Source organism: Oncorhynchus nerka, linkage group LG5, assembly GCF_034236695.1.
Source record: "Oncorhynchus nerka isolate Pitt River linkage group LG5, Oner_Uvic_2.0, whole genome shotgun sequence".
Classification (NCBI taxonomy): Eukaryota; Metazoa; Chordata; class Actinopteri; order Salmoniformes; family Salmonidae; genus Oncorhynchus; species Oncorhynchus nerka.
Genome location: NC_088400.1, coordinates 39,468,372 through 39,486,149, shown reverse-complemented (window position 1 = coordinate 39,486,149; position 17,778 = coordinate 39,468,372). Strand labels below are relative to the sequence as shown.

Here is a 17,778-nt window from a genome sequence, read left to right as displayed (position 1 = left end):
TCTTCCATTTAAGAATGGAGGCCACTGGGTTCTTGGAGAGCTTCAATGCTGCAGAAATGTTTTGGTACCCTTCCCCAGATCTGTGCCTCGACACAATCCTGTCTTGGCACTCTACTCATGACTTGGTTGACTCATGACTCTACTCATGACTTGGTTTTTGCTCTGACATGCACTGTCAACTGTGGGACCTTTTTATATAGACGGGGGTGTGCCTTTCCAAATCATGTCCAATCAATTGAATTTACCACAGGTGGACTACAAGTTGTAGAGACATCTTAAGGATGATCAATGTAAACAGGATGCACCTGAGCTCAATTTCAAGTCTCATAGCAAAGGGTCTGAATACTTATGTAAATAAGGTATTTATGTCTAAACTGGTTTTGATCTGTCATTATGGGGTATTTTATTTGTATTTTATATCACCTTTATTTAACCAGGTAGGCTAGTTGAGAACAAGTTCTCATTTACAACTGTGACCGGGCCAAGAAAAAGCAAAGCAGTGCGACACAAACACAGTTACACATGGAATAACCTAACAGAGTCAATAACACAATAGAAAAGTCTATATACAATATACTACAAATGTAGTAAGATTAGGGAGGTAAGGCAGAAAATAGGCCACAGTGGAGAAATAATTACAATTGAGCAAATAAACACGAGTGAGATTTGCAGAAGAAGAATTTGCAAGTAGAGATACTGGAGTGCAAAGGAGTAAATAAAATGAATAACAGCATGGGGATGAGGTAGTTGGATGGGCTATGTGCAGTGATCTGTGAGCTGCTCTGACAGCTGATGCTTAAAGTTAGTGAGGGAGATATGAGTATCCAGCTTCAGTAATTTTTGCAGTTCGTTCCAGTCATTGGCAGCAGAGAACTGGAAGAAAAGGCGGCCAAAGGAGGAATTGGCTTTGGGGGTGACCAGTGAAATATACCTGCTGGAGCGTGTGGGTGCTGCTATGGTGACCAGTGAGCTGAGAAGGCGGGGTTTTACCTAGCAAAGACATAGATGGCCTGGAGCCAGTGGGTTTGGCGACAAATATGAAGCGAGGGCCAGCCAACGAGAGCATACAGGTTGCAGTGGTGGGTAGTTTATGGGGCTTTGGTGACAAAACGGATGGCACTGTGATAGACTGCATCCAATTTGCTGAGTAGAGTGTTGGAGGCTATTTTGTAAATGACATTGCCGAAGTCAAGGATCGGTAGGAGAGTCAGTTTTACGAGGGTATGTTTGGCAGCATGAGTGAAGGATGCTTTGTGTCCCAGAACTAAGGTATTGTATGTCGATTGCTGAGGATTTTATTTATTCCATTTTAGAATAAGGTTGTAACGTAACAAATGTGGAAAAAGTCTTAATTTTCCTCACTGCTTCTAATTTCTCATTCAGATGACAGTGTGGTAACCTAGAACTAAGGTTTTGAAGATCCCATGCACAATGAGATTGGTGCCCCCTGCCAATGACAGTAGGACATTGTGGTACCATATGTAGGTGAAAACATTGGGTGAATATTTGGATTAATGATTCAATGACTTATGTGCAGAAGAAAATATGTGTGAAATGATATATACTTGAGCACAACATTCAACAAATATAGTTACAGCTGTGACTCATGGTCAAAATCCCTAATTTACCCAGTCATGTATTTTATTGCACATGTATTTTTTTCTTCATGATGTGTGTGTGTGTGTGTGTGTGTGTGTCGTTCATACAATGTTGTTTCTCGGTATGCTGTGTCAGTATGTAATGTGCTGAAATGTTAGTGAAGGTCTTTTCAGTGATGAGTGGTTGTCAGTCATCCAGTGTGGTTGTTCTGTAATAGAATGTTTTATGTGTGCTATTAGTGCGCCTCTTGTTTTTAATTCTCTCTTTTTCCTCATCTGTTTAAGAAACGTTTTATTATTTCGTTGACAGGTGGCATTCAAATACTTTTTTAATTGGGATGGAACAGCTCTGGATAAGAGCGTCTGCTAAATGACTTAAATGTCCCTCTTACTATATGTTCCCTTGTCCTTATGACAATGGTCTTTACTGGGAATTTTCAGTCTCACTATGTTCCGATATGATTGGTTTATGTACATAAATTGTTCCCCATAGTAGTCTTATGATAGGCTCTCTTGTTGACCCCATTTTGACACCCCAGCGAATAATGTTTCGCTCACGTCGGTGGTCTCTACTGCCATAGGCTGTCACACCACGTGGGGCGCAGTTTAAACAGCTCTACAAACCATCTCTCGGAAAGACATAACTTTTACCCAATCACAACCTTCCTGTGTTGATTTATTCATGTACTATTGGATGGCAGTGTTAATCCTGGGGCGGGTCCTTGTGTGTGTGTGTGTGTGTGTGTGTGTGTGTGTGTGTGTGTGTGTGTGTGTGTGTGTGTGTGTGTGTGTGTGTGTGTGTGTGTGTGTGTGTGTGTGTGTGTTTTTGTTTTATGCTCAGCTGAAAATGGCGGATCGAAGCAGATCGCTTTAACTTTATCGCACAATAACCAGGATAACAAACTACAAAGCTAAAAATATATAAGATGGATACAAAGTTCAGCGATAACTTCTAGACGCCGCGCTACGGGATAACATACAGACCACAACAACCCAATGAGTTATTTCAGTGGGAAACTTATCTCAAAAATAATACGATAGCCATTTTCCGATTAGGAAGCTAACGTTAGCGCAATGATGGCTAACTAGCTAACGTTCCGTGAATGAAGACGCTAACGTAAGTTAGATCATTTTATCTACATAAAGATAACCCATAACTGTAACTAACATTATACGATCATACTGTGCTGGGTATGTTGACTAGGTAACGGTAGGTTATTAACTGAAATTGCGTCCGAACAGAGCAGGACCACTAGACACTCAAATGTATTCGGGGAAGTTAGCTAGCTAACAGTCTCTTGTAGCGTTAGTAGTTAGTATATGTAGATAGCATAGATAGCACTCGCTAACAGCCTCTGCTGCAACTTGGTCAGTTCTGTAACATTATCCAAGGATAACGATATGGTTAAATTTTCTTGCAAAAAAAGTCTAATTTGCATGTTCCCGTTTTTGTCAACAATAATAATTAGTTAACGGTGGCTAGTTGACGTTTAGACAACTAACGTTATTTGATTGTTATTTGTTAGCTACAGTAACGTTAGTTAGCTAAATACATTTGTTACCGTGTAGCCAGTTATTTAGTACTTAGCATTAACTTGCTATGTCATAATATTAAGTCAGTTTATATATTATAACGTTAGCCAAAACTTAGCTAACCTTTTATCCTTGTCCCGATACTGAAGCTGGCAAACTGTCAATCCAAGCGCCAGAAGTTGAGTGTTTTATACTCATATGTAAACAATTGGCCTATAGTTTGGCTCTCAAAAGCTGCTGTTAAATTAGTTAACTGCTCAATTAACTTAGGCTGTTCATGGCATTGTGGTTTCTCAACGGTCTCATTCCTGTCTTAGGTCATGGAAGACCAAAACCCCCGTTACAGCAAACGCTTGGTAAGTACAGTCTAATTAATAGCTACGTGTTGGTGTGTTAGCTAAAATTCTATTGCAAGTTGTATTTAGCTAGTTTCCCTAAAGAAAACGACTGTTGCATCGGTAACAAGCTAAATCAACGAGAGTGTTGTGGATCTGTTGGCCTGACGATAGACTGGATGCGTGTCAGTGGGTTCAATGTAGGGTCAGGTTCAAGTTCACTGTTGTCTGACCTGATAATGCTTGCTCATGTCGCTTTACATTAGGTGGGGCTTTTTGTTACCATGCGGTGACTTAGACCCATTTAAGCTTTTCTAAAGGGTGTATAAAATAATAATAATAATAATAAATAAAATTGGCCATTAATTAAAAATAATCCACAGAATTATAGATAATAGTGGAATGTTTGTGTGGATCTTAGAATGTATAGTTAGTCAAGATATAAGAATAGTTGCAGAACAATAGGAAACCGCATGCGGGGTGTTTTGAGTAAAGATAATACCAGGCATAGCCCGGGTTTGGTGGAACAGGATGGGGGTGGGGTGTTGTGCTGGACCCATCTGTCTAGCCAAGATATGAGAGCAGGGGGTGAATGGAAGTAAGTGGGGTGGGGATAAGGCCCTCCTTCTGTGATGCCCACGCAGACCATTGCGTGACTGAATGACTGATCTGCAAAATCTTCCTGTTATGAGTCTTTGTGCCTTTGAACAGGGTTTGGTAGTAGGTGCCAGGTGCACTGGTTTTTGCAGAGCTGCTGGGTTTTTCCACACTCAATAGTTACCTATGTGTATCTAGAATGGTCCAACACCCAAAGGACATCTAGCCAACTTGACACAACTGTGGAGTCAACATGGGCCAGCGTCCCTGTGGAACGCTTTCGACACCTTATAGAGTCCATGCCCAAATTAATTGAGGCTGTTCGTTCAACTCGATTAGGAAGGTGCTCCTAATATTTGGTATACTCAGTGTACATTGGTGTGTTTCCCGATGTGAAATGGCTAGCTTGTTAGCAATGCATGCTAGTAGCGGTCAATCGGCGACGTCCCTCGCTCAAAGACCTTAAAGGCTCTTGCTCTTCAAGGCCCACTGCTTTTGTTGAGCGATAGTTAACGATGCTTCTTGTGTGGCGGCACTTGATATATTCAGAGGGTCCCTGGTTCAAGCCAGTGTTGTGGCAAAGAGGGACAAAGGCAATACTGTTACATGTGCATGGTCTTAGCAGAAATCTCATTCAAAGTGATAAAAGTAGGGCTGTGACGGTCTTGGAATTTGAGGTTACGGTAATTGGCCAGGCGAATGTACACACTTGTTTACATGGAAATGCTAATTAATAAAACCTATTTGAAACAAGCCATTACACTTCATTATTATCATGGCATTTCATTATTATTATTCAGGTTATTACTTATTATCTTTAATCAACAAATCTGTAGCAGTTTTGTATTGACAACATTAAGAGTCAAAATAAAGATGCATACTTTCCTTGTCCTTGTCTGTTGGCTTTTCTACATATATATATATATTTATTTCGATGCAGAATACAATTCAATCGGAGTCCGATGGGTTTTTCCCGAAACATTCGCATAACGTTACAAACCCTATGGCAGTGGCATGTGTTCTTCAAAGAGAGGATGCCGTAATGACAGAAATAATGTAGCCGGAGCTACTGAAAACAGGCCTTTTACCAGATTCAATAAAGACAGGAGCATTTGATTCTTATGAAAGAGATGCAGTCCAGAGGGTAGTTTCCTAAAAGTTGCCCATCGGCCTATAGAGAGAACCGGCAAACTCAAGCACAACCCCATAAAAGCACCTGTCAATCAAAGCCACCAGCATATGTCAACACAAGCAAATATTTCTCCTTTCCTTAAAACGTATTAAAAAACCTAAGCCTGCCTTAGGCTTTCGGGAAGTACGCTATAAGATAATGTATTGACAAGGAAGGTATGAAGTGGACAGCAGAGCTATATTATGAAGATGAAATTGACAATCATTAAAATAGAAACAAATACACGCAAAATGTCCATAGCCTATTTATCACAACGATGATTATCAAGGCAGAAAACATTGGAAAGATTTTTCAAATACTGTGAAGTACTGTTTTGATTTGAATGACTTAATGTGTGAGGTGAAGAAAAGCTGTGCACTTTTCTACATTTGACATTTGCCAGGTACCCCCACGCATCTCGTGAATTTGCTGCCTGAGCATCAAAGGCGAGTTGGAAAGAGGACGAGATAGAGACCGTTTAATAGACAGACTAGGCTAGCAAAACAATTGCTTATAATCATTAGTAAACACTCACTTAGTAAACTATATATATATATATATTATTATGTAGGACTATTTAAACAGGTTTGACAGTTATTTTATTTTCATGGCGGTCTTTGTCCACAACTGTCAGTTACACGGTTATTCAATTACCATCACAGCCCTGGATACGAGTTGAGTTTCTGCTTTGTGTTACTAGCGTACGGGGACGCGGCGGCGCTACCTCGATGACGGGATTTCGGACGATGAGATTGAGGGGAAGAGGACCTTTGACCTGGATGAGAAGCTGCAGAGTGACCGGTTCAACTCCAACCTGGTTAAACACATGGAGGGAAAAGGTCAGGGGTCAAACCAAGCTATGATATCCCTTAAAGGCGCTAACCCAGTTTCTCCTATGTTATGATCTTGACCTGGAAAAGCTTGTTGGTTTTGTAATCTGGCAAAAGAACTTGGCCCTAATTATGGTTCTACTTCTTTGATTACTTTTGGTGTGCCTGCCCTGCATTGTTGAGGGTAACGTGTGTTTCTCTGCAGACTTCACATTCGAGTACATCCAGAGGGAGGGGCTGAGAGACCCTCTGATCTTTGAGAAAAAAGACGGCCTCGGCTTAGAGTAGGTCACTCTTCGTCTTCTAATTATCTAGCCCACCTCCTTCTCTGCAGATCTGTGGGAGATGGAAATATAACTGCTGGCTCACTCTGATTCTCCAGATTTATTTAACAACCCCCTTCTCGCTCTCTCTCCCTTCCTCTGTCTTATTCTGTCAGGATGCCAGACTCTGATTTCAGTGTGAGTGACGTCAAGCTGTTTGTAGGTAAGGCCCAAACTATGAACACTCTTATGAACTCATGGCTGCTGATTTCATCTGCATTTTGAAACAGTGCTGCAGGGCCTGTAAGTAATTCTCCCTGCCCTTTGCCTGACCCCTTCTGTCATAGGCAGTCGGAGGATGGTCGACGTTATGGATGTGACCACTCAGAAGGGCATCGAGATGTCCATGGCCCAATGGCGGCGGTACTACGAGACCCCGCCTTCGGAGCGAGATAAGCTGTATAACGTCATCAGCCTGGAGTTCAGTCACACCAAGCTGGAGAACCTGGTGAAACGACCCGCCTCGGTAAGACACGTGCAGGCGCGCGCACGCACACACATACCAGTAGTGCTGAGTGAGGAACCATCATTATATACACTACCGTTCAAAAGTTTTGGGTCACTTAGAAATGTCATTGTTTTCGAAAGAAAATTACTTTTTTTTTGTCCATTAAAAATAACATCAAATGTTGTAAATGACTATTGTAGCTGGAAATGGCAGATTTTTTATGAAATATCTTCATAGGAGTGCAGAGACCATTATCAGCAACCATCACTCCTGTGTTCCAATGTCACGTTGTGTTGGCTAATCCAAGTTTATAATTTTAAAAGGCTAATTGATCATTAGAAAACCCTTTTGCAATTATGTTAGCACAGCTGAAAACTGTTGTGCTGATTAAATAAGCAATAAAACTGGCCTTCTTTAGACTAGTTGAGTATCTTGGAGCATCAGTATTTGTGGGATCAAACCCATAAATGCTGATGCTCCGTATGTGTAAATTCCATAAAAGATCTGCTGTTTCCAGCTACAATAGTCATTTACAACATTAGCAATGTCTACACTGTGTTTCTGATCAATTTGATGTAATTTTAATGGACAGAAAATTAGCTTTTCTTTCAAAAACAAGGACATTTCTAAGTGACCCGAAATGTTTGAACGGTAGTGTATATTTTTTCAGTTATTAAATATTTAAATTACCAACATCTGTTCAATTACTTTAATTCCATTTTGTTTTTTTTGTAAGCCCAACTCGCTGTTTAATTAACGAAAGAAATCAAGTCCAGAACTATGTGGGATGCTGGACTGAAGGGAGTTGGGGTTTTCATTAAGCAAATATTCCATTTAATTCAGCACAGAACCCTAGAAAATGACTAGTGTCCATAATCCATTTCACCTGTTTTTTCCTGGCTCAAACAGAGAGTAAGAGGCGAACGGTTTCACTCTCGCCAAAACCTGTCCAAAATAATCCCAATGCGTTTTGGACCTAAGCTTGTCGCCTGCCTTGTCGCCTTCGGGACAACGACTCCCATTGTTAGGGCGGAGACATGAGCATTTCTTCATTATATTCAGATCTCTGGACAGATACACGTTTACGCCTGCTACGTTATGTTCGATATACACAGGCCATATGAGAGAGGAATGTACACAACACAATGAAGAGAGACAGAGACGGTTGAGGAAGTTATATCTTATCTACTTTGACGAACTAGTAGGATGACTAAAGACAGTACAGTATGGGGGAGAACATTGTTAGATGGCCTGGCTGACTGACTGCTCCTGGCTGAGCAGAGAAGAGAGGAGGACTTCAAGGAATGAGAAATAATAAAGTCATCAAATAAAAACGAAGTAATAAACACAACTGAAATATTGTATTTCATAGTAATTTCCTATTTTTCTATTGATGTCTATGCAATGTGGATCTGATCAGAGGCAAGGTGAAATTTTAGTTTTGGCAATTGAATGTTCACTATTTTTGGCTTTGGAATTTCCATTAAAAAGCTCAAATCACTGTAGTGTCATTATTTCATAATGCATTTAATGTTTAAAAAAATAATCAAAGTCGAAAAATTGTGATAATCTTTAAATAGTCGAACCGGCCTCGAAGCACTAATCACTCAGTACTACAAACCAGAACCTTGTCAAACACCAAACAATCACATAGCAAGTTCAGGTGTCTGACCATTGTAAACACTGGGCTATCACTTCCACAGAGCCCTGGACAGTCAGTGGTGCATGTCCCTGCTGACCTTCCCTCCCTCTCACCAGGTGGATTTGATCGACTGGGTGGACAACATGTGGCCAAGGCACCTGAAGGAGCGACAGAGAGACTCAACCAACTCCATCATAGACATGCAGTATCCCAAAGTGCAGAAGTGAGTCCCGAACCTGCACCTTTTTATGGCTTTCATTCCACATGTACTCAACCACTTCATTTTAAAATGTTTACCCTTCCATAACAATGCAGTGTTGGCCTCCCGGGTGGCGCAGTGGTTAAGGGCTCTGTACTGCAGCGCCAGCTGTGCCACCAGAGACTCTGGGTTCGCGCCCAGGCTCTGTCGTAACCGACCGGGAGGTCCGTGGGGTGACGCACAATTGGCCTAGCGTCGTCCGGGTTAGGGAGGGTTTGGCCGGTAGGGATATCCTTGTCTCATCGCGCACCAGCGACTCCTGTGGCGGGCCGGGCGCAGTGCACGCTAACCAAGGTTGCCAGGTGCACGGTGTTTCCTCCGACACATTGGTGCGGCTGGCTTCTGGGTTGGATGCGCTGTGTTAAGAAGCAGTGCGGCTTGGTTGGGTTGTGTATCGGAGGACGCATGACTTTCAACCTTCGTCTCTCCCGAGCCCGTACGTACGGGAGTTGTAGCGATGAGACAAGATAGTCTCTAGTAACAATTGGATACCACGAAATTGGGGAGAAAAAGGGGTACAATTCCAAAAAATAAAATAAAAACAATGCGGTGTTTGTGCTTGGAGTGTGAGTTCATTTAACACATGTCTTTGTTTTTAATGATGGTTGATGTACGGTGTAAAGATGTATATTCCTTCAGGTACTGTCTGATGAGTGTCCAGGGCTGCTTCACAGACTTCCACGTTGACTTTGGTGGTACATCGGTCTGGTACCACATCCTGCGGGGGGGCAAGGTGAGAACTTGAGCCTTGGACGTGTCACGTTTTGAATCGCCACAGACTTCAATAGAACACAATTTATCCCTGACCAAGATGGCTGCCATTTGATTCTAGAGTTACGAACGTTTAGGACTTAGGCCATACTAGTATTTTATTGCATCTCTATGGCTATCTCGACCTTTGACCTCCTCCTGTAGGTGTTCTGGCTGATCCCACCCACACCCCAGAACCTGGAGCTGTACGAGGACTGGGTGTTGTCAGGGAAACAAGGGGACATCTTCCTGGGAGACAAGGCTCGGGACTGTCAGAGGATTGAGCTGAAGCAGGGCTATACCTTCATGATCCCCTCTGGTACGTACACACACTGATACACACGGTACATTTTTGTTCCCCCATCTAACCTCCTCCACTGTTGATGTCTAGGTTGGATCCATGCTGTGTACACTCCTGAGGACACGCTGGTGTTTGGGGGAAACTTCCTCCACAGCTTCAACATCCCCATGCAGCTCAACATCTACAACATCGAGGACCGCACACGAGTGAGTACACTACCACATGCACACGTGTCACGCAGAACTCCACCGCACATGCACTAGTACTACTCAATGGGGGGGGCTGACTATTACATGTTGACTACAGGTGAGAGTAGTCACTTCCCTTCAATATCTCATGTGTTCTGCTGTCCAGGTTCCGGCTAAGTTCCGATACCCCTTCTACTATGAGATGTGCTGGTACGTGCTGGAGAGATACCTCTACTGTCTGACTAACACCTCTCACCTCACCCCTGAGTTCCAGAAGCACTCGCTTGGTGTTGGTGAGTGTACACACACAACGATTTATATTTTTCTGTCTCTCATTTGTCTTCTCGTTTTAATCTCTGTTTTTGTCCCTCCCTCTCAGGTCTGACTCGAGACTCCTCGGAGAACAAACTCAACGGCCACGTGAAAAACGGCACGTCGGAGGAGAATAAAGACAGAGACGATGATGAGGAAGGAAAGGAGGAGGAAAGGGAGAGCAAGGTCAAAATGGAAGAGAGCGACGAGGATGTCTCCCCCGCTCTGGGTGCCACTAAACTGGGGGTGAGGGTAAACCTGACCCCCCTGGAGCTGGAGGGGCTGTGGAACCTGCTGGGGAAGCTGGAGGAGCTGCCAGCCCACAAGAAGTGTGTCCCCGCAGGCATCCGCAACGCCCCCGCCCTGCTCCACGACATACGGGTGGGTACAGGGCACCAGTCTGGAATATAATAATGTCATGTATCCCTTTTAGCAGATGCTTTCACCTCAAGTCATTTACAGTAGTGTGCACACACAGGAAACTGCCAAAATAAAGGAAACGTCAACATGGTCTTAGGCCAATTCCCACAAGCGTAAAGGGTTATGTGGAAGGGGCTAAATTTGAAATGTTTCTTAGAGAAGAAATATGAAATGTGTAACCATAACCATTTATTTGACCAAAGTTGAGGACACAACAGTTTATCAGACAGAAGACTGAATCCAAACATTTTGTGCATTTTACATTTACTGTACTTTTTGAAGCAATTGGTTGATAACAAAATCTGAAAATATTCTGGATACATTCAGTAACATAAGAATATTCCTAGAAAATGTGGGGTAGGTGCAAACATAAGACAAAACAATGACAAGGGTCTGAGTGAGGGGACTAACTGGTGTCTCCAAGTGGCCACACCCTCTCCAGAGTGAGTAGTTCCTGAGTCATTTCAATGCCCTTTCATGACTCAAAGAAGAGTCTTCAACTGTAAGGTTATTTTTTTTAGCTTTCCTAGATGTTCTAGTTCCTCAACGGCACAAGTACACTTGTAGTTGTTTTGTTTGGAACACAACCCTGCATCCCCGCCAATTAATATTTACGCAATCCAAAAAGTTGCCTATTTTTATCAATCACAATCTGGATCAGGTGGGAATCATTTGAAAGCTTTTTCTATTGCCAACATGACTAGCCATATTATGAAGTACAACCTTAGTGTTAGGCTTTCACAAGACCGTTCTGAGAAACGGGTCATAGTGTTGGTGCGCATAGAAAGGAGGTATGGGTGCGTTCTGGTGCGTGTTCCGCTGCAAATTTTCTTCACAATAGACAGTCTTATTCTGTTCAGAATAACCCTGGATATGACACCATTTAATTGTCCATCAAACACACTGATCATAAACGTTTACACAAGCTTTCTGATATGGAAATGTGAAGTGCATGTTTGGACTCGCAGGTGTTTGGCTTGCTACTATTATTAATAAAATCCCCAACGTCTCATCTTTCAAATTACATAGAGCCCTTTTAATTTACAGCATTTCCCTCACTCTGACAATTTGCGATACCCAAGTTCAGAACGGCTGTCAGTGAAAACCCATATAGCGCTGTGAAGCACAGAGCCTGAGCTCTGATGTCATTTAGAGCACGTTACTGAAGAGCCTCTGCACTGCACAGCCTCTGCGTGCCAATTTAGGCGTTTATCAGTGCCAAAATCTGCCATTTTCAACCCTTATACGGGTACGAGTGTAAAGGGTTTTAATAGGGTGTTGGGCCACCACGATCCTACAAAGGTGGCTTGAAATATCTGATTACATGTGCTTTTTGGCTGTTCAGACAGCAGGTAAAAGTACAGATTGGAATCGGATATGCAGATAAAAAGGATTTGAGTCACTTCACACTGCCAGAGTGTGAACACTGCTTTAGAGACTGACCCAGAAAGTCTCACAGCTGTAATCGCTGCCAAAGGTGCTTCTACAAAGTATTGACTGGGTTTAATCTAATCCAAAATAAATGTACCTTTTTAAAAAATGTATGTTCAAATTTTTCTTCCACTTCGATATTGGTATTTTCTATAGATCGTTGACAATTTTATCAATTTTATTCCCACTTTGTAACGCAACGAAATGCGGAAAAATTCAAGCACTGGACTTGGTATGGGTGGTCCCAGCAGGAATCAAACCCAAGATCCTGACGCTGCAAAGGGCGCCGTGCTCTGCTAACTGATCTACACAGGACCCGTTTCTGTCTGCAGGTGTCTGAGGACAGCGGGATTCTACGGGTTACGTTTTAATATCCACGCAGCGTGCAACTTTCAGTGCCTGACCAGTACATTGCTTCATTCTCAGTGGATGTTGGAACAGTGTCTCAGTGTCTGTCTGTCTTTCAATCAATAGTCTTGACCTTTTTACATGTCTTGTGTCCTGTTTAGGCTCTTCTGGAAGACCACCGCAACGACGACCCCAAGCTGTCTTACACTGGGAAGCCCATCGTCAAGTGGCCCAAGAGGGTGAGCCAAGAGGGCACGTGCCTCTCGTACACACGAGTTCAAACACTCACCCGACATGCACGCGGCCGTACATGCGTTTAGTCACCACAGTCAAGCCCTCAACAACACGGGGCAGACGTCTCAACTTTCCTCCCTTCTGCTCCCATCTTCCCCGGCCAGCCGTCGTGGTACCGGCCCCCTTCCCCCTCGCCGGTGGACCGCCCGCGCCCCGCCATGCCCCACAAGCCCGCGGTCCCGCGCCCGGCTCGGGCCGCCACCTCACTCTCGGCCCTGAGGCGGCGGCGCGTGCGCTGCAAACGCTGTGCGGCCTGCCAGAGGGAGGAGTGCGGCGAATGCAACTTCTGCAGAGACATGAGGAGGTTCGGAGGACCCGGGCGCATGAAGAAGGGCTGCATGATGCGGCAGTGTCTGGCTGTGAGTATCCAGTGCACCGCCTTCACGCCCTGTGTGTGTATAGCATGTTGACCGTTGTCTCTCCCCGTCTCCAGCCTGGCCTGCCCAACTCGGCGGTGTGTGTTCTCTGTGGAGAGGGCCAGGGGAAGCAGGAGCTGGCGGACGCTAGCCCATCCTCCACAACCCTGATGGAATGCTCCAACTGTGCTCAGATCGCCCATCCCGACTGCATCAAGGTGACCAGGGACCAGCAGATACGTGGATATACCTGTACTACAATGTACACTAAAGTCCCTCTTGTGCAGCATGTACTTCCAATACATATTTTCTTTCGTATCCCACACGAGGGGGTCCCGAACTCAAATGGCCCTTGAGGATGATGGCGGTGTTATAGGTGCTTATAACAGTCCTCTGTGTGTATGTCAGGTGTTTATAGCTGTTCATTCTCCTCTCTCAGGTGCCAGGGGAGGGCAGGATCAACAAGGACCTGCCCAGCTGCTGGGAGTGTCCCAAATGTTACCAGGACAAAGATGGCTCTTCATCAGAGGTATCCCATAATTTCTTTATTGGCATGGGGAACATATGTTCATTAACCAAAGTGAAACGAACAGTCAACTTTCAACTCCTAAAAGTTTCAAAGGAATAGAGACGTTTCAAATGTCATATTACAGAGTGTGAGGCGCGCGTGTCTCTCTCGCTCTGCGCGCGCGTCTCTCTCGCTCTGCGCGCGCGTCTCTCTCGCTCTGTGCGCGTCTGTTCTTCTGTCCCTGTAAGATGATACCCACCAACTCTATTAATACCTGTTTTGTGATGTTGCCTCTCTCTTTTACTCTCTGTCTCAGTCGTCCAGCAGTGATGAGGACAGCATGGCGTCTACAGGTTCTCTCACTACGTCAAAGCATGCCCACCGGGAAGGGATAGGAGTAGAGGAGGCAGGAAGTGGGGTGAGGAAGGGGCGACGTGGCAGACCCCCCCTGACGTCCCCTCTGTCCCAGCGGAGGGCGCCCCCTCCCTCCCAGCGGCTGCTACTGCAGCAACAACAGAACAGGAAGAGAGCCGGCGCACTGGAGCTACGACTCCGGAAGAGTGTGAGAGCGGGAGAATGAGAAGGGGGGCGGCATAAGGTTTTTTTGATTCGTACAATACTTTTTCACCAAGTCATCTAATTTTAAATCTCTGTCTTTGTGTTGCAGATCAAACTGGAGCGCAGCAAAATCTTACAGTCGGTATGCACATGCAGCCTATTTTAAAGCGCCGTATCTCTCTAAACCAGTGTATGATAAAACAAATTTAAAGCATTGTTTTACCTATTCTACTCCTCACCACCTCTCTACAGAAGCAGACGTCATCTCTGGAGCGTTCTCACAAGCTCCTGGGCTCCCAGCGTCTGGCCCACCTCCAGAGAGGGGTGTCCTCTCGCCTTCACTCCCCCGTCGGCAGACTGTCCCGGGGCCGTGGGTCCTTCAGAGGCTCCCCTACAGGGGCACGACTCCAGCCCCCCCAACCCTCCCTCAGCCTGGACCCCGCAGGCAGGGGAGATGGGCGCAGGGGGCAAGGGCGAGGAGTAAGGCTCAGAGGAGGAGCAGCAGGAAGAGGACAGAGACACGGTGGAGCAGAGGAAGAGAGTGATAGCAGTACCAGCAGCAGCAGCAGTAGTAGTGATGAGGAGGAGGACAGGGAGAACGGCGTGCGGAGTGGCAGAGGGGACAAAGAAAACCGGCCGCAGAGACGAGTAACAGCCAAAGAAGATGAGGGGAGTGGGGAGTCCAACCAAAACGAAGAAGAAGAGGCGGCGATGGATGAAGACTGGAGGGAAGGAGGACAGGCACAGGCGGAGCCACCGGTCCTCGTAGTTTCTGACATTAGCGACGACCTCATGAAGGGCTCGTATCTCACTGTGACCCTTCAGCCGTCGAGGGCCAAACATGATCCAGGGGCCATCGTCCCCAAACTGGAGGCTGCAGTCACCCCCCGTCCTGCCCCTCCCGGACAGATTTACACACAACGCAAGAATCTTGCCCGACCACCACTCAGGAACCACGCCCCAGACCCTGCACGCTCAGATAGACACACACACATCCGGGGAAGCAACATACACACTGGCGGCTCCCATGAAGACGAGAGGAGAACGAGGCCGGGCAGACCAGATAGGACAAACAACGGTGCTTCCTCCTCCCGGGTTCCTCCTCTACACCTCCCTCTGTCGGCTTTACACGATGGGGAGAGGGAGGTGGCGAATGGAGGGAGCGAACCGGGCTGTGAGAGGGAGGTGTGGGTATCAGTCTTCCGTTACCTGACTCGTGCTGAGCTCTGTGTCTGCATGGCCGTGTGCAAGAACTGGTACAAATGGTAAGAGAAACATTTTAGAATGCATTTTATACACACACATACACACACGCAGTGATAACTGCCTTTGTTTCCGTAAGCGCTGTGGTAACTATTCGTGTCTGCATGTGCAAGAGTGTATGGGTGCTTGATAAAAAAACTTTTGAAATGTGTTCTTGTGCAGGAGCCTGGATAAGAGGCTGTGGATGAGGATCAATCTGACCGTGTCTAAAGCAATCAGTCCTCAGGCCCTGTCGGGCATCATCAAACGCCAGCCAGTCGCTCTGGACCTCTCCTGGACCTCCATCTCCAAGAAACAACTCACGTGGCTCGTCAACCGCCTGCCAGGTACAGACAGACAGACAGACAGACAGACAGACAGACAGACCCACCTGAACTATTACTCACATTGGAGAGGTTATTCTCTCTCTCTGGCTCAGGGCTGAAGGATCTCATGTTGTCTGGGTGCTCCTGGTCTTCTATTTCGGCTCTGAGCTCGACCAGTTGCCCCCTCCTGCGCACGCTGGACCTGCGCTGGGCCGACGGGGTGAAAGATGGACAGATCCGAGACCTGCTCAACCCCCCAGGTGAGAGCCACCCCCCCAACACAGTTTTCTGTTTTGAATTAAGTACTGTTTGGATAAATCCCTTGTCATACCACGTTAATTAGCTATGTCCCTCTGGAGCAGCGGACACAGATATTCTCAGTCCTCCTTTCCTTCTTTCTTCTCTCCCGCTGTCGCCCTCCTGTCACCTCTTTCTGCCCTAATCCCGTCCCCCTCTCTGTCTCTCTCTAGGGTGTGATAACCGCAGTCAGCTGAGGAACATGCAGTCTTTCCGTCTGGCAGGGCTGGAGATCAGTGACTCCACTCTGAGGCTGGTGATCAGACACATGCCCCTGTTGACCCGTCTGGACCTGTCCCACTGCGGAGGCCTCACGGACCAGTCCATCAACCTGCTCACTGCCGTGGGCTCCTCCACACGCAACACACTCACTGAGCTCAACCTGGGGGGTAAGCCTTGGACTCGCACAGCACACACACAGGATTGCTATTGAGTTGTCTTTCATATTGAGCACCGCTGTGTCTCTATCTCCCAGGCTGCAGTAAGCTGACAGATGCGTGTCTGCGGTACCTCCGCCGGCTCTCCTGCCTCTCCCTGCTGGACCTGCGGGAATGCAAGGGTGTCTCCCGCAAAGCCTGCGAGGCCTTCATCTCGGAGCTGTCCGTCAACACCCTCTACTGCCTATCAGAGGACAAGCTGATCCAGAGGATATCCTAGAGGCCCACCGCCTCTGTCTGGGACAGGGGGGTTACAGGGAGAGGTCGGGTACAGAGAAAAGACTGTAGAAGAAGGACAAGGGAGGCCTAAAAATCCCCAAAACTCTCAGAAGGGAGTAGGAGAGTGATTAGTTACTACACACTTAGTGGGAGAAGGGTTTCTTTCCATGTTGTATACATTTTTTTGACTAAACCAGACACGAGACTCAGGTGTTTGCGTTCAGGCGCCGACGCTACGTGATTAAAGTGGGGAGGTCGGGGGTTCCCGTGAAGGTGGCTGGGGGTGCTAGGTGTCATGCCCGACAGGGTTCCCTCCTTACCCTAGTGGTTCTAAGTGCTTTATGACAGGCCGTCTCTAACCCAAAAGGTGTTGGTTGTGGGCTAACTCTTCCAGGAGTACTTTGGTCAGGTCGCCCCATCCTGAGACAGAGGGGGGCGCCTATGAGGGATTCAGGGACGGCGCGAGAGGGCAATCGACGTGATGACGAGACCAAAACCAGGGCGGGGTATGAATGAAAGGGAGAGGGGGGGTAAATGGTGCGCTCTCAAACAACAGTTAGAATTCAGGTGCTATCACTCCCAAAACTCTCCCTGTTTTGTACAAATATGAATCTAGGACAACTGTCTCTATTTTAGGAAATGCCCCTCACCCCACTTTGATGCATTTTCTGTTTCCCATGGATAAAATGTGAGTTCCTTTCCGTTTCACCTGATAAGATTCAGTGTATAAATGTATGATTTGCGGTCATTATTCTGCCCTGTTACCATTCAGCCTAGTGCTTCTAATGGATACTTATTTCTTACCCACCTCACTGCCAAATCTAAAAAGAATATAAATATATACTTTTGTCTAAATGTTTCCCTATTTTAGAAGATGAAGAGAAAATCCAGTAGCACTGTAATTATTTTCAGAAATCTTTTTCACTTATGTTATTATTATTATTTTTTAGAAAATTAAAAATGAAAGATCAACTGTGCCAGATGTAAGTGATTATTTTGGGGGGCTGATATTACAGAACAGGTCCACATATGTGTAGACTCTCATTTAACATTGG

The 17,778-nt window shown here is 45.8% G+C and overlaps 1 protein-coding gene across 2 annotated transcripts; it reads left to right on the top strand.

Moving 5' to 3' along the window:
• Positions 1-2,419: 2,419 nt before the first annotated feature.
• On the top strand, positions 2,420-17,700 carry LOC115129464 (lysine-specific demethylase 2A-like). Of its 2 annotated transcripts, XM_029659829.1 has the most exons (23): positions 2,420-2,715; positions 3,449-3,487; positions 5,935-6,073; positions 6,270-6,348; positions 6,504-6,550; positions 6,675-6,853; positions 8,594-8,700; positions 9,376-9,469; positions 9,652-9,805; positions 9,878-9,993; positions 10,142-10,268; positions 10,355-10,668; positions 12,648-12,725; positions 12,885-13,139; positions 13,214-13,354; positions 13,576-13,665; positions 13,961-14,206; positions 14,312-14,344; positions 14,455-15,467; positions 15,628-15,791; positions 15,884-16,030; positions 16,241-16,456; positions 16,543-17,700. In XM_029659829.1, exons 2-23 carry the CDS (start codon positions 3,452-3,454, stop codon positions 16,722-16,724), a joined length of 3,957 nt encoding a protein of 1,318 aa, XP_029515689.1. In that variant the 5' UTR covers positions 2,420-2,715; positions 3,449-3,451; the 3' UTR covers positions 16,725-17,700. The 2 variants fall into 2 exon arrangements, with proteins under 2 accessions (XP_029515689.1, XP_029515690.1); XM_029659830.2 differs by lacking the exons at positions 2,420-2,715; positions 3,449-3,487; positions 5,935-6,073; ... (1 more) ...; positions 6,504-6,550; positions 6,675-6,853 and having other exon boundaries at positions 8,634-8,700; positions 9,360-9,469.
• The last annotated feature ends 78 nt before the right edge of the window (positions 17,701-17,778 follow it).